The sequence below is a fragment of the Muntiacus reevesi genome, chromosome 17, assembly GCF_963930625.1.
Source record: "Muntiacus reevesi chromosome 17, mMunRee1.1, whole genome shotgun sequence".
Taxonomy (NCBI): domain Eukaryota; kingdom Metazoa; phylum Chordata; class Mammalia; order Artiodactyla; family Cervidae; genus Muntiacus; species Muntiacus reevesi.
Genome location: NC_089265.1, coordinates 6,393,625 through 6,410,569, shown reverse-complemented (window position 1 = coordinate 6,410,569; position 16,945 = coordinate 6,393,625). Strand labels below are relative to the sequence as shown.

At 39.0% G+C, this 16,945-nt stretch overlaps 1 protein-coding gene across 1 annotated transcript in view; it reads left to right on the top strand.

The window, feature by feature from the left end:
- The first annotated feature begins 7,971 nt into the window (after positions 1-7,971).
- HPGD (15-hydroxyprostaglandin dehydrogenase) overlaps positions 7,972-16,945 on the top strand; it is a 35,808-nt gene continuing 26,834 nt past the window's right edge. The window contains exons 1-3 of the mRNA XM_065907878.1: positions 7,972-8,434; positions 8,712-8,835; positions 11,364-11,470. Coding sequence (XP_065763950.1) covers positions 8,342-8,434; positions 8,712-8,835; positions 11,364-11,470 — 324 coding nt within the window. The 5' untranslated portion in view covers positions 7,972-8,341. The remainder of the gene's footprint in view (positions 8,435-8,711; positions 8,836-11,363; positions 11,471-16,945) is intronic.

The following is a 16,945-nucleotide window of genomic DNA, read 5'->3' as shown; positions in this document are numbered from 1 at the left end:
TGAGATGGTTGTATGGCATCACAGACTCAATGGACGTGAGTTTGAGCAAGCTCCTGGCGATGGTGAAGGACAGGGAAGCCCGACATGCTGCAGTCCATGGGGTCACAAATAGTCGGACATGACTGGGCGATTGAACAACAACACAAAAACCATTACTAGGTGCTAAAGAGCAGGGCCTTTTTTGACAACCAAAAAGAAAAAATCTCAGATCACCAATGGCACATGAGCAACATATACACTCCTGAACTCTTAAATCTTTCCTCCAAAGAAGACTTTGCTTGTGTGTTTGAGCATAGTGAGGCATAGGCCAGTTTTATCAGAACCTTTCATATTCTTCCTGTCTGGTAATTCCTCCCACTGGAGAACCACAAGAATGGGGAAGTGTTTTCTCCACGGTGCATGGGAGGGTCTAAAAATTACATAGAAAACCTTCAATATAGGAAACTTGCATCTCATTTTCCCCATCATACTATGACACTAGAAAGGACTAATCTGATTACCCTTCTGTGACTAGAATGGTTAAATTGTCAAATAAAAACATACAAACTACTAGGCATAAAATAAGCTACAAGGTATGTTGTACAATGCAGAGAGTATGCAGCCAATATTTTATAAATAATAAATGGAGAACAATCCTGAAAATTGTGAATCACTATATTGAACACATGTGGTTTACATAATATTGTACAGAAAATATGCTTCAGTAAAAATAAATAAGAAATTTTAAGAAAAGGGCCAGTCCTAAAGAATTTTCTAGGACACTACCTAAAAATTCAAAAAGAATAAATAACATTCCAAAGATAAAGCAGCTCAGCCAAGTACCAAGAAAATTTCCTTCCCCAAGATTAAAAATCAGATGTATAAGCCCCAACATTCAGTATTATACATACACAACATATTCTTTTATCACTTATCAAGAGTGCTACAAACTCAAAAACAGGAAGCAATTTAATGGAAATGTGACTAGGTGGCTGTCCCAGGAGGTTTCACTGACACGCATCCTCCTGATTCTATCTTGCCAGGTGGATTCTTGTGGTCAGTGTCATGAAGGAACCTTCCCTTCTCCTGCTGTCCCCACCAGAAGTGTTCCTCCCAAACCCCTAGACTCTGTCAGTGTAAAACAAGATAAATACAGTTGATATTCTTCCCTTGCCCTCATTCTTCAACTCATTCATTGCCGTCAACTTCAACTCATTCTCCAAATGGAATCAAGGTAAACTTTTTAAAAAAAGCTTAATGAATCCTTTATTTGGACTATATTCTACCACATAAAATCATAAAGCAATGAAGAAGTTTTTCAAATTGTTATTAATATATATTTATTCATGTTAGTAGACAGCATGGTAAAGAAGGAAATAGCAATTACCCCAAATCTCACCACTAAAAAACTGTCACCATTAAAGCATTGATAGATTTTTCTAACAGTTCTGTTTTCACAAGCAATATACATAATTTTTAATCAAGATTTGGGTGTTGCTGTATTTTGAGTTTAGCATTCCATTCCATTAGGATTCCAGCTTAGTGCTATATCAGAAGTTTCTCTAATTTTTCAGCATTTGTTGTCTAATAATCTTTATTCATCATACCATTAACTGAAAAGTGGAGATGAATTTAGCTTTCAGCAACTGAGGAATTGCTAGTACATCATTGTACATACCCTCCATCAAACATTTAACCAATATTAAAAAATAATTTTCCTGAAGATAAACTTTTAAACACTTAAATCTGAGAGTAATCTCTGGTTTTTAAGGCCAGTCAGTGACTTGTTAATGTCCGAGAGTGAAATTTGATGTTCTTTTTATTGCTTACAAGGTTCCTGGGATCTGGTTCTTGGCTTTTTTTCCAGCCTTACCTTCTGCCATTACTTCAACACCACCATCATCATCAAGTGAGGAATTTGTTTTTCTGCTCCCTCTACCGCCATCACAGATCACCACCAAGTGAGCATTTAGCAGCTGTGACCTTGACCGTTTAACTCTCCTTCTCCCATTTCCCTTGCCTTCCAGATCTAAATGCCCGCAGGAAAATGTGATGCCTTGTCAATTATAAGTCACAAGACTAGCTCAGCCTCAAACGCCATGTAGATTACAAGGTTCCCGAGTTTGGTAGAGTCAATAAATGGAATTCCATTTTCAAACTGGAAAACCTGTTATGGGATGAATTCTCTCCTCTCACCAACCATAAATCCATCTGTTGGAACCCTAAACCCCAGGACCTCAAAATGTGATTGTATTTAGAGATAGGGCTTCTAAAGGAGGGATTAAGTTAAAGTAAAGGCCATCATGATGGGGCCCTAATCTAATTATTATCCGTATAAGAGCCAGAAATTGGGACCCACAGGGTAACACCAGGAAAGTACATGCACAGGACACAGCGAGAAGGTGGCCTCTACAGGCGCAGGAGAGAGGCCCCGGGAGAAACGACTCCTGCTATCACCTTGATTGACCTTGGACTTCCAGCTTCCAGAGCTGTGAGAAATAAATATCTGTTGTTGAAGCCACAGAGTCTATGGTGTTTTATTATGGCAATCCGAGCAGACTAGTACACTATGAAAAGTTAGAAATATCTCACTTGCATTCTCAAGCTTAAAAATCTATCCTTATCATCATTATTTTTCCATTTTCAACTGTCTTTACCTCTAAATCTAGAAATAAATATGAACATTAAGGAAGAACCTAATAACAAGGATTCATTCATTGGTCAACATATACAGGGCAGGCCCTGTAACGGGTGCTTCATGAATGCCAATTTATTCTCCACATAACAGCCCAGGACACTTAGGACCACAGAGGTTGAGTAACCAGCCCAAGATCATACCATCAGCACAAAGATAGAGATGACATTTGAAAGTGCATCTCTGTGAGAGCTGAGTTTGGTAGAAGGAGCAAAGGCTTGAACCCAGAAGTGTTGCTAAATTTCCAAGTCTGATCTTAAGTCAGATTATTTGTCTTTCATGAGCTCAGTTTCTTCATCTGTAAAATGAGGATAATGTGATATTTACTTTGCAAGATTGGAAAAAGGATTAAATGAGATGATATGCAGAAGAATAAGAATTCAGTAGATATTCAGAAGTGGTTAGCCCCTCTATTGTAGCTTGTTTCAGAGGCAAAGTCAAGAAAAGAATACCAGTATCAGCAGAAATTGCCGTGTTTCAGCAGGGCCCTTCAGTTTCAATAAAGAAAAAGCCTATTTCTCTATTGATTTATATGTGATCATTTATAAATTAAATAGGCTTTTAAGTGACTGATCTGCCTCTGTCTAAGCTGGTGCCTGTGACTAGGTGCTTTTGGGATGTCTGTGCTCACCTCTGGAGAACAGGACAAAGGAAAATCAAGTGAAGACTGGCCCATCTCGACAAGTCAGGGCTGAGCTAACAAAGCCTAGTGCCTGTGTGAAAATATAAAGTGGACAAGGAACTCTGATTTGAATTAAAGTCTATTTGTGTTTCTTAAAGAAATCACTATTCAGTCAAGGTGAAAAGTACTGCTCGGCTACAATACTCTCAAAAAAATAAAAAGTTTAATTGAAAAAAAAAAAAGAAGAAGCAGCACCACTCAGGAGTCAGCCACACTTAGAGTCAAAGTCACCTCCTTCAATTTTCGAGATAAGTGACCTTGGCCAAATTCCCTAACCTCCCCAAACTGGTTTTCCTCATCTGTAAAATAACCACAATAATAACTGCCTCATGGTCTGGTTGTAAATAATAAATGCAATTATATATGTACAGTGCTTCATGAGAATAACATTTACATAACACTTGCTATGTGTCAGTCACTGGCTTAAGCACTTGACTTATATTTATTCAATTTGGTATAGTCTTCATAACAATTTTTTGAAAGAGGTACTATCATCAGCTTCATTTTACTGAGGAGGAAGCTGAGATTCAGAGAAGTTAAGTCACTTGCCCAAGATCACACAGGAGTAGCTGGTGGAGCTGGATTCCAGAGGCTATATATTTAGCCTTTATGGAATGCCTGCCTCTGAGTAAATACCTAATACTTCAGTTCAGTTCAGCTGCTCAGTCATGTCCAGCTCTTTGTGATCCCATGGACTGCAGCACGCCAGGCCTCCCTGTCTATCACCAACTCCCAGAGTTTGCTCAAATTCATGTCCATTGAGTCGGTGATGCCATCCAACCATCTCAACCTCTGTCGTCCCCTTCTCCTCCTGCCTTCAATCTTTCCCAGAAACAGGGTCTTTTCAAATGAGTCAGTTCTTTGCATCAGGTGGCCGAAGTATCGGAGTTTCAGCTTCAGCATCAGTCCTTCCAATGAATATTCAGGACTAATTTCCCTTAGGAGGGACTGGTTGGATCTCCTTGCAGTCCAAGGGACTCTCAAGAGTCTTCTCCAACAACACAGTTCAAAAGCGTTAATTCTTTGGTGCTCAGCTGTCTTTATAGTCCAACTCTTACATCCATACATGACTACTGGAAAAATCATAGCTTTGACTAGACGGACCTTTGTTGGCAAAGTAATGTCTCTATTTTTTAATATGCTCTCTAGGTTGGTCATAACCTAATACTTACAATTGCATTAAAGAAAAAATAATCCCTTTTAATTTGACTCTTAACTGTTGTTTTTTATTTTAAGATAACTTTGTACAACAAACTAAAACATAACCTATCAATAGGAATGCTTTCAAAAATCATATGAATATGGTTTGTTTCAGATTTAACCTAGTTTTAGCTAAGAATTATATTTTTAATTATATAAATTACATTGATGATAGAATCACAGTAAGTTAATGTAAATGAAATTAAATAATGTTAGGAGCACAGAAGATGAGAAATGTTTATCAAAAAGTCATAGAGGAATGGAGGATTTGTTTACTGAATAAAGTGTGCCTGTTTTGATTTTCAAATATACTGTACATAATATCCTATAGAGAGTTTTAAGTGAAAATGTACCTTTCATATAAAATATAATAAGATCTCAAAACATTCTTCTCCAAAGATATAACACCCATGTATTTTTTTCCAATCTTATGTTTAAGTTGTGTAAAAAATTAATCACAGTATACGGGAATTTTCACCATCTAATTCAAATTTTCTGTCTTCTCTCGAACACATATCTCACATTTATCTCACATATCATACTTGCTATTTTTCTTCATTCAATCCTGATGGCTCAGATGGTAAAGAATCTACCTGCAGTGCAAGAGACCTGGATTCGATCCCTGAGTAAAATCCACTCCAGTATACTTGCATGGAGAACTCCATGGACAGAGGAACCTGGCAGGCTACAGTCCATGGGGTCCAAAGAGTCAGACATGACTAAGCGACTAACACTAAACTACTAACATTTACTAAGTACTCACTTTGGGTGACTCTGCCCTGAATGCTCAGGACACAGCTGTCCTTGAAGACACTCAGAGACAGGAAGGAAGGTAATTATAATAACGTGAGTGGTGTTTTCCCTGTAGTTCTTCAGCTCAGTAAGAAGACGAGTGAAGAAGGTAGAAGAGGACTATGCCCAGATGAGCAGACACTAGTGGTATGCCAAAGGCCTGAGACTGGGCAGTGAGGTCAGTGTTAAAGGGTGCAGCTTCCCAGGCTGTAAAGAGGAGCTACAAGAAAGATCAGGGGTGTGGAATGCCTACCATGCCATGCCAAGGATTGAGATATTTTAAGGGTTTTAAACATAAGAATGTCTAAACATAATCAGATTTATGTTTTAGGATTTTTATTGGAAGGAATTGTTTTTTTACAATTGGACGATAATTGCTTTACACAATGTTGTGTTAGTTTCTTCTGCACAACAATGTGAATCAGCTGTATGTACACATATGCCCCCTCCCTCTCGAACCTCCCTCCCACCCTGCTCCCCATCCCACCTCTCTAGGTCACCACAGAGTGCTGAGTTGAGCTCCCTGTGCTATACGGCAGGTTCCCACTAGCTATCTGTTTTACACATGGTAGTGTATATATGTCAATGCTATCTGGAGGCAAAGAAATAATTCAGGAGTCTAACTGCTATTTGTGTCAGAAGAGAAAGTGTAGAGGGTCTGAACAAAGACAGTCACCATGGAAACCAAGGGGAAGGAAAGGGGTGGGGGTTACCAACTGTGCTCAAACTCCCAGTCTTTCCTTTCTACTAATAAAATTGTTTCTCACATTTTTCTCCATCTCATATGAGCTAAAATTGTTATCAATTTATGCCAGGCCTAATTTCATTGTCCCTAAAGTCTGATAGGAGCTGCTACTTACCAATAAGGGCCCTGAAACACAGCATTGAAGCAGCTAGCTCAAGGTCACACAATCAGGCAGGAGCAGAGAGACAAGACCCAAACCAGCTTTGTCTGAATCTGCGCTGATGCGCCCACCCAGCCATGCACCCACCCACCCCCTTACCGCTTCTATTCTCCTGTTTTTCACTCTCACTGACTGGCTTTTAACCTGAATCCATCCCTATCCTTTCTTAAAAGAATAACTCATCTGCTTACTGGTCTTTCCAACTACCGTGCAATCTACTGCTTCCCATGTCATGTTGGTCTTAAACCTGTTTGGTCAGAAACCAAATTTCAGCATTTGGTTTCTGTGCCATCTAAATATACTGACGCCAGGACTTCCCTGGGGGTCCAGTGGTTAAGACTTCGTGTTCCCACTGCAGGGTCATGAGTTTGATCCGTGGTTGGGGAACTAAGATCCCACAAGCCACAGGATGTGGCCAAAATATAAGTAAACATAAACATTGATTAAAAAAAAATTCATGATGAACAAAAATCAAATTTAAAAAGCAAATATACTGACACCGATTATTGTCTGGAAAATTTTAAAGTATTTCTTCATCATTCTTTCCCTGTGCTTATCAGAGTACTTTGCATTAGTAATGACTCCTTTATTCCCTGAAACTTTTTTTCCATATGCTTTTCCAACACGTCCCCATGTCACTCCAGCCGCTCCTTCTCTGGCTCTTATGCTAGTTCTTTCCTGATAAAGAAAAACATTTCCTTTCTTCTATGTTCTGTACGTGCTTCTAGAGGTTTGGGTTTTCCTTTGCTTCCTTTTAATTTTTTTAAAAAATCCTCTGCTATTCTCTTTCAATATAAAGACTTCTGTTTCAGTGGTGTGCTGACAACATATATTTCACACACCCTCCCCATACATGCCTGCATGCCAGTTACCTCATCTGCTGCCTCTTGGGAGCAACAAAGAAGTACACAAAGGATTCATCCCTGTTGTGTGAGCTTTTTGCCTGACTTCTGTCTCCCCAAGTACTTAGATTTCTTTGATCATGAAAATAAATGCCAGGCAGGTATTCAGTTTACAGAACTAGAACTGAAGCCTGCAGACGATAACAGGAAAGAAAGAAAGACAAAGTCAGTGGAATATTCCCAACTGAATGCATCTTAGTGCACAGCTCAAGCTCAAATTCCTGGAGGACCAGGAACCTCTGTCCCATACTTAACTGGAAGCCTCCAGAACTAGCATGACTCAACCAGCAAACATTCCATTGAACCTGCACCTCACCAGGCTGACAGCGAGGCTGGAAGCCCAGTGCAGTCAGTGATGACAGTTCTTGCCGGGCACTCTCAGGGTGACCCAGAATTGACGCTGATGTGAAACCCGAGTGTCAACAACACTCCTAAAAGTTCCAGTCTTGAAAGACAGGATCCAGCGGTTTCTGTTCAGAGCCCAGTGCACTTTTCATTTCCAACCCCTTTACAGGTTTGTCCAAAGCACAGTTCAGTAAAAACAACAACAACAACAACAACAAACCCCTAAAAACAGTGTTAGTCACCTCTGCTCTCTCCATCCCCACTGATGTCCGTGAAATAAGAATTTAAAAACTTAGATTGAGACGAAAGTGCAGTCCCTAAAATTGTGCTTTACTGTTTTTGGTTTTTGCTTTGTTTCTCCTTTTTCGATTTTTTGGAGGGTGGGGGTGGGGGTTGGGGTTGGGGGAGGAATCCAAGCTCTTCAACCTCTCCTCTGCCCTCCTTTTACGGGGTGCTCTTCGGCTCACAGAAGGGATCTCTTCCTGGGGAATAAGCTTTCTGCGTGCTCCTTAACCAGCCAGCGGGCGTCCAGATCATCATCTTCTCCCCAGCTAGCTTAGGTTACAAGTTCCGCAGAGGCAGAGCTGTTTATTTACCGCATGTCTCATGCCCCAGTGCAGGGGGAGGCTCCTAGGCTCGGCTACGAGTCAGGAAGGCAAAGCTCGCCGGGCCGGAGCGCTCAGGCCAGGTGACACAGTCCTGGGTGCCGGCGCGGCTTGACAGCTTCATCCCCGCCCACTGGCAGGCGAGCGCGGCCCGGCACACATGCGCGCGCGCAGGGTCCTTAAAAGCCGCGGCCGCGCCGAGACGCCGAGCTCGCCCACCGAGCGCAGGCGGCGACATGCACGTGAACGGCAAAGTGGCGCTGGTGACCGGCGCGGCCCAGGGCATCGGCCGAGCCTCCGCCGAGGCACTGCTGCTCAAGGGCGCCAAGGTAAGCGCGGCGAGGCGCACGGCCCACCCGAGACCCGCCCTCCAGCCGCGGCCCCCGGGCGTGAGCGACCAGGCTGCGCCCCCGGTGCTCTCCTTGCCGCCTCCAGAGCTGTCCAGGCTGGCTCACTCCAGCTGACTTCGAATGCGCCGGCAGAGAACCCGATCTGTAGACTGCCCGATCTCAGGTCCAAACGAGGAGGTTCCTGTTGTCTCTGCATTGTCGGTCTGTCTGTTTTATCAGGCGCGAAGGATCTCGATTCCTCTGCTTTTGTCCGTAGGTAGCGCTGGTCGATTGGAATCTCGAAGCAGGTGTCAAGTGTAAAGCTGCCCTGGATGAGCAGTTTGAACCTCAGAAGACTCTGTTTATTCAGTGCGATGTGGCCGATCAGGAACAACTGAGAGGTAAGCGAGGGGGAAATCAATCCATTAGCGCAGAGCGCGCCTTGAGCAAGTAGCAACCTGAAGGCAGCCTGCGCCAGAGAGCCAGCTTGGGGTGGCGGCAGGCAACCTGCAAAGCAACTACCGCTGAGCTCCAAGAGATAGCCGACTGCTACGTTTCCTCTGACATCCCAATAGACATAAATTCCTCTGACATCCCAATAAATATAAAAAAACTAAGGAGGAAGAAAAGCCAAGCATGTTTGAGAAATCCTTTTCTTTTAGTCATTTGGCAGCACCTAATGTAATCAAAATTCCTTGGTGTATTCCAAGAGAGTGCTGCTTCAGTAGTTATTAAATGATTGAACTTGCAAATGGAACTTAGATAAAATAGGCTAGGGGATTACTGCAAACTACTTCTCCCAGAAAGCTGGAAGACTGCAGAGTCCAATGGCAATCAAATGTGGCAGTTTCTCCTTGGAACATGCTAGAATGCAAGGTCAAGGGTTGTCATCACAGCTGTGCTGGATGCTTTTGACCAGATGTTCTCCCTGATTTTTCCCCTATGAAATGCTTTAAAAACAGCAATAGTTGTATTGCAGAGTTAGAATTGCAGAAGAAAAGTTTCTATCAGACTTTCCTCAGTGCTTTCCTGTTTCTGTCTACTCGCTTAAGACAGACAGATCTACTTGACCAATCTAGAGACAGTATTGGTGCAGACAAAAAACAGATTTGGTCATTTAGGAGTCCAACAGATCTGCATGAAAAAATACATGTATTTCGAGGAAAAACGAGAAAATAGAACATTTATATTTCACAAGGTTTTTTATTGAAAGACTAAGTGAAAAAAATTGTTAGGCACATCTTTAATTAACGGATCAAAAACTTTCATGAAAGTCACTTTAGTACTTTTCTTAACATGGATGAGTCTGTGTGTGTGTGTGTTTTAATGTTGGAGTGTTCTGTGAAAGAGTGAAAATGGAGTGGTATGTTAGAAGGAAACACCTTGTTGTTCAGGGAAATTGTTTTAAAGGAAATTATGTAATTAAACTCTGAAAATTTTATAAAGACCCATAACATGGATTATAAGTGTGAACAGAAGAGACCTGTAAACACAGTGCCAGAGGAATGTATTTTGCCAGAGGATAAAGTGTTGCTGATTGCACAGGGTATTTTTCTTCAGGGGTAAAGTCATGTCAAATCCCAACAGCCATGCTGATAGAATAGCGAACAGTAGAGGTCATCTGAAAGTTATTTCTGTCTGAATTTATGTAGTTTTGCACATGACATTTATTCTTAATTGTTTTGCTTCCCAGTATTTAAAATTAGTACCTTGGCTGTAAACACGTTCCTTAAGGATAACTGATTGTGGAGGAGGAAACCAGACACATAATGAGTGACCAGGAGAAGGCATGATGGTCAATGAGAAAGCCACATGTTTTCTAGACATCAGTGTTTATTTACATTTTAGGAAAACTTGGCATTGGCTCTTCCAGTTTCAAGGTTTAGTGTGGGCTACAACTTTTAAAACTATGTAGACACGTGGCCCAAGAGATGGCATTGAAATTATAAAAATACAGAGGTGAAAAAGTTCTTGGCGATGACCTACAGATGAAAAAAAAAAAGCAACAGGAAGAGTTTAGGCAAATTATAAAGGGTGCCATGGCTTTTAAATGTCAGCAAAACCTAGACTATGAGTTGCTTGAGCCCAAAAGTGAGAAGCCATTTGTATTTGACAACCTAATTTCCTGTAAGGTGGTTGTGGAGTTCTGAAGAGTGTGCATGTACCTGCTAAGTCGCTTAAGTCATGTCCGACCCTTTGTGACCCTGTGGACCCGCCAGGCTCCTCTGTCCATGGGATTCTCCAGGCAAGAATGCTGAAGTGGGCTGCCATGCCCTCCTCCCCTGGGTGGGGAAGATGTGGGATTTTCCCCACATCTTCCCCACCCAGGGATCGAACCCACATCTCTTGTGCCTCCTGTATTTGCAGGCAGGTTCTTTACCACTAGCACCACCTGGGAAGCCCACTAGGTACTAGATGCACTAAAACGATCATAATGGATCTGAATACACAAGTGTTTAATGTGACACTTTCTGAAGATAATATGGCTTATTTTTAAAAGGATGTTTGTCATAGGCTAAACCACAGAACTTTAGTAATTTCTCAGGGACAGAGATGCTGGCTGCCCCAACTGACTTCCAAGAGCACTTAGCACAGGGTGCTCAGCTCTCTAAAATTTACTCCATTGAGATACTGCTTACAGAAATTTAATGTGCATACAAATTGTCTACGGATCTTACTAAAGTTAAGATTCTGATTCCATAGGTCTGTGGTACCACTGATTCTGCATTTTTGACAGGTTCCCAGGTAATTCTGATTGATTCTGCTGACTCACAAACCACACTGAGAAGCAAGGCAATAAGCCACAGTCTAGGAGTGTAATTTTCACCAGAAGACTGCATAAGTTAAAACATCGTTTCAGGGCATAGACTGTGATAAATGTATCTGTGCAAAGTAAGAACAGATCTATAATGTCTTCTTTTTTTATTAGATACTTTTAGGAAAGTTGTAGATCACTTTGGAAGGCTGGACATCTTGGTCAATAATGCTGGAGTGAATAATGAGAAAAACTGGGAAAAAACTCTGCAGATTAATTTGGTAAGTTGTCTAAACCATGTTCATTCTCTACAATTACTTCATAAAAGGATGTCTTAAAAGGAAAAAAGGGTTTTTTTCATGGAAACAATATAATGACCTACAATTTAGAAAAAGGGAATTTACAAAAAGCTAGGGGAAAAAGCACTTCCATTCACAAATAGGAAGACATTTGAGATTTTCAATTATGAAAATAAATCTGTCTTAAAATATTAAAAGGAAATAGGAAAAAAACATCATTTATTGAGTAACTTAATAGTTGTCAAGCTATGATTTCCAGCCAAACTAGCCTGCCATCTGTTTTTGTATGACCTGCAAGCTACAAATGGGCTTTACATGTTCTAATAGTTGAAAAAATAGTAAAAAAAAAAAAAAAGAAAGAAATGTATGAATATATGAAATTCAAATTTCAGTGTCTGTAAAGCTTTATTGGCACACAGCCAAGGTTTATTTACATGTCTCTGGCTACTTTTATGCTATAGCAATAGAGCTGAATAATTGTGACTGTGGCCCTATGATGCACAATGCCTAAAATGTTTACTATTTGAATTTTTTCAGAAAAAAATCTTTCCAATTTCTGCCTTACATTTTTATTTAAAAACTAAATTTAATTCCAGGACTACAATAGAAAACAAGGCTAAAGTGACCATTGGACTTTGTAATAATTAAGATTTTATTATTAATGTCAGTGTATGTGTATGTACGCATGTGTGTGTGTCATGTCCACAATGTTTGTTGATTATTTAATTCTTTCTTGAATTGTGAAAATGTAGAATTAGGAAATAAAATTTGTTTTCTGCATTGTATTACAAGCTTACTGATTATCCCATTTTATAAACACATGACATAAACCATTGGGGTTTAGAAATACTCAAACTTTAGCTAAAGCCAGATGTCAGAGCTGGGCTGGGCATGGGGTCACCATGCCCTTGGTAATTTCTTTTATTTGGTAATCTTTTTTATTAGTCTTGCAAAGCAGGCATGTATAAAGTGCAGAGGGGCCACGGTGTGTATATTAACACACAGGGAGTGCTGCCTACTTCACCATATTCAACTTCTTAAAAACAGGTACCATGTGATGTTTTTCTTTGTTCTTCTCTCAGTAATCAACACGATATCCTGAACATAGTGCTTAGTCAATAAATATTTGACTTGAATTGACATTCTCATGAGTAATGACTTAACTGTAATAACTTGATAGAATTGATGAGAATTACCCTAACATGCAAAAAAAGGTAATCTGTGAGCACTACTTTTTTTAAGGTACAGAGTTGCACCCCAAGCTTGACAGATACCTAAAATCCTTTGACCCAGATCAAAAGGTACTATTTTAAAGTGCAAACACCCTCCTTCTAGTTCTATCTAAAATTTGTCTCAAGCGTTCCTGGGTATCATATTTCAAAATAACTTTCAAAGGTGTTTGTCAAGTGTCTCTCAAAATGTTTCCCATGTGTGTGTGTATGTTTAGAGACCTCACAACTGCTGTTTCTGAGTTGAGACAACTCTTTGATTTTCTTCTACTTTACGCAAATAGTATAGTTAAGTAAAATGAAATATTTTCATTCTGTTAACCATAGTTACATCTCTTGGCTAAATCTTACTTTATCATGGTATATCAATGTCTAATACCATTGATTTTGCTTAGTTAGCATCTAATTTAATTTTATGTTTGTGTCTCTGTTATGAATGATAAGATCTTATCATTTTCTGAAAATATTTCTATTTGATTTGGCTGTCAGTTATTCCTTTGCTTTATCTCCTTCATTTGTCTGTTTCTGAATAGAATGTAGTCATATCTCAAATGACAGTTGTCAATTTGCCTATCTCTTTCAGTCATCCTGTCAGTTTTAATTCTGCATAAATGGCTTGTGATCATAATTTATCAACCATTGACTTTTTTTTTCCATTTATTTTTATTAGTTGGAGGCTAATTACTTTACAGTATTGTAGTGGTTTTTGCCATACATTGACATGAATCAGCCATGGATTTACATGTGGTCCCCATCCCGATCCCCACTCCCGCCTCCCTTTCCATCCCATCCCTCTGGGTCTTCCCAGTGCACCAGCCCTGAGCACTTGTCTCATGTATCCAACCTGGGCTGGTGATCTGTTTCACCCTTGATAGTATACTTGTTTCAATGCTGTTCTCTCAGCACATCCCACCCTCACTTTCTCCCACAGAGTCTAAAAGTCTGTTCTGTACATCTGTGTCTCTTTTTCTGTTTTGTGTATAGGATTATCATTACCATCTTTCTAAATTCCATATATATGCGTTAGTAAACTGTATTGGTCTTTATCTTTCTGGCTTACTTCACTCTGTATAATGGGCTCCATGTTTCATACATCTCATTAGAACTGATTCAAATGAATCCTTTTTAATGGCTGAGTAATATTCCATGGTGTATATGTACCACAGCTTCCTTATCCATTCGTCTGCTGATGGGCATCTAGGTTGCTTCCATGTCCTGGCTATTATAAACAGTGCTGTGATGAACACTGGGGTACACGTGTCTCTTTCAGATCTGGTTTCCTCAGTGTGTATGCCCAGGAGTGGGATTGCTGGGTCATATGGCAGTTCTATTTCCAGTTTTTTAAGGAATCTTCACACTGTTCTCCATAGTGGCTGTACTAGTGTTGACTTTTTAAAGTTTTAACCCCATTGCAACCTGGGATTTTTTATTTGTTTTCTATTTCCAGATATAAAATTGGCATCCATGTTTTTTTTTTTTTTTGATTCTCATTTACCTAGGCATTCTTTTTTCTGTTTCTTTATTTTGAAAATGAAAATAACCTTTAATGTTAATTTTGTCTCTTGCTAACAGTATAATGTAAAATCTTATTTTTCAAATCACATCCTAGAACAAATGCTTTTTATATTTGTGAATTTAAGCCACTCATATTTATTTTTACTCTTCTGTTAGGATTTATTCCTTTTGCTTTAGTTCATACTTCATGTTCACTAAATTTTCTTTTTGTTTATGTTCTGTTTCCATTCTTATCTTAAATTCCATTGGATAGCCTTAATTTTCTTTGGCTGACAAGAAAATAGTACATTTTATGCGTACTCTTTGGTGGTTATCCCTGGCTGATTATGAACCATATTTCAGTATATCCTTTGGTTGCCAGGTTTAAAAACAATTTTTTTTGAACATGCAACCAATTGGAAACTTCAGGAATTTAAAGAAGATATATTTTTTATGAACTTATGCCACTCTCTGAAACCACATAAAGTGACCAAATTTTTTAAATTGAGCTATACTAATAAAAAAGAGCACACAACAATTCTTTCCCTTGTGTATCACTATTATTTTTAGTTTCATCAGTAAAACTCCAGATATTTTATAGATAGCGGTCCCTAGGATGTAAATTTCCCATGTTCAGTTCATTCATAATGGGCACCTACTGTGTCTTTTCTCTGAGAAATCAGCTGTCAGAAAACATGTGTAATGATTAGAGTTAATATAAAGAAACATGAAAATAGTGAAGAGATATCACAGGGGGAATAGGATTAGATTCTAATGATCTGTTTTCATCCAGCAGAGAGGTCATGTTTGCTTTATTATAATAAAAACACAGGTGAATAAACATCTGCTCCAAGCTGGGAAGTTCTTGCATTATCTGCAGATAGAGAATTCTGGAAGACGGGAATTTTATTTGTCCCATTTGGTTATAGCTCACTCTCCAGGATTCTTCCTCATTGAAACTCAACTGGCCTTTACTTTTCTTTGAACTCTGCTGACAGAGGCCACTCCTTAGCTTAACTCCAGAGACTGATGGCATTTGTTTAATATTACAGAAAGAGAACAAGCTATAACCTTTGTCACCCATATATAACTTAAAAACAAGTTCCTTCACTCCTACCTCCAATACTCTTTGCAAGAGTAGATTAGAGTCTGACTAATCATTGTCCTCCTAACTTGATTATCTCTAGTAGTAGAATGCAAATATTTGTGTGTGGTTTGTGTATAATATTTTTTTTCAATTCTGCTCTGGATGTAATTTGCTTCCTTGTATTATACAATTCCATTTGTGGTCTTTTCCATGTTTTTCCATGTTCTTGTCCATGTCAGAGAGTCATCAGTTAGTTACAGAACCTCACCACATATCATTCCCTCTTCTGAAAACTTATACAACATAACTTATCCTCATAGGGCTTATCAGTTTTTGAAATTTTAGTAGTAATATTTTGATACATGTACAACTTATGCTAATATGCTGTAAGTTCTTTTGTTTTGTTTTGCATGCTTAGTAGATGTTCAATTAAAATGTATTAGAAAAATGAACTGCTATCCTATGATATTTTGCAGACATGGATATTCATTTTAGTTTTTCAGCACAATGTTTGGATGGTTTCCTATTACATCAGTATTGCAAACAGTATTGTCTATCCTTCCACTTTTATTCCTTACCAAATTTATCCCTTCTTTATTCTTCGGACAGTGGTTCTCACCATGTGTTGCACATAAGAGCTCCAGTAAACCTCTTCCCAATCTTTTTTTTCCCATTAGACTTCTCTGTCCTTCCTTTTCAGTCTGAAATCAGCCACAGGAGCCTTATTTATAGTTGCTCAGACTCACAAGGAACATTCAGGAAAGAAAGAATTTTTGCATAATTATCAAAGGTTGGTCTGGTCATTGAGCAGAGGTAGACTTCACTTTGAATACTGATAAAGTCATTTGGTAATGTATTTATTTCACTATTTGAAACTTTAATAAGCCTAAATAACTCATTAATACTTGGGTGGGACTTATGACTTAATTTGGACATATGACTAACTTGTATTGACTCTATTAGCATATTCAAATAAAAATTAAATAAAATTGATGGCTATCACTGGGGATTCTTTAAAAGGATTTGTTCTGTACCTGAATTTAAAATTCATGAACTTTTGGGACTTCCTTGATGGTCCAATAGGTAAGAATCCATGCTGTCAATGCAGGGGGCCTGGGTTTGATGCCTGGTCAGGGAACTAGAGCCCACATGCTATAACTAAGACCCAGCACAGCCAAATAAATAAATAAAAGTAAACTAAATAAATATTTTTTAAAATTTGTGAATTTTTATTTCATTTTTCTGATTTTGAATTTCCCAGATTGGGAAAGGATGAAAGTAATCCTTTTAACTCTAAGGTTGGTTAAGCTTTAATAAAGCATAATTTGTATGAAGTCACATTTTCTTCATTCCCACCATCTCATTTCTAAATGAAGTAGACTTTTCTGCTCTACTCTGCCTTTAATGAAGAGTTGAGGAAACAGATAGAAACACTTGTCAAGCATACTTCTTTTTCTTGGCTCCCAAGCATGCTGATTACAACTTAAATTAATAACTACTTTCTATTATTGCAACTCTATCATATCTGAGGACCCTATAGACCTATTTTAGTTAGTTAGGCAAGGCTTCCTGAATTATAAGTAGCTTCTGCAAGGGGGAACACAGTCATATTTATCGCCTAAATAAGTAGAAATTTTGAAAGATTGA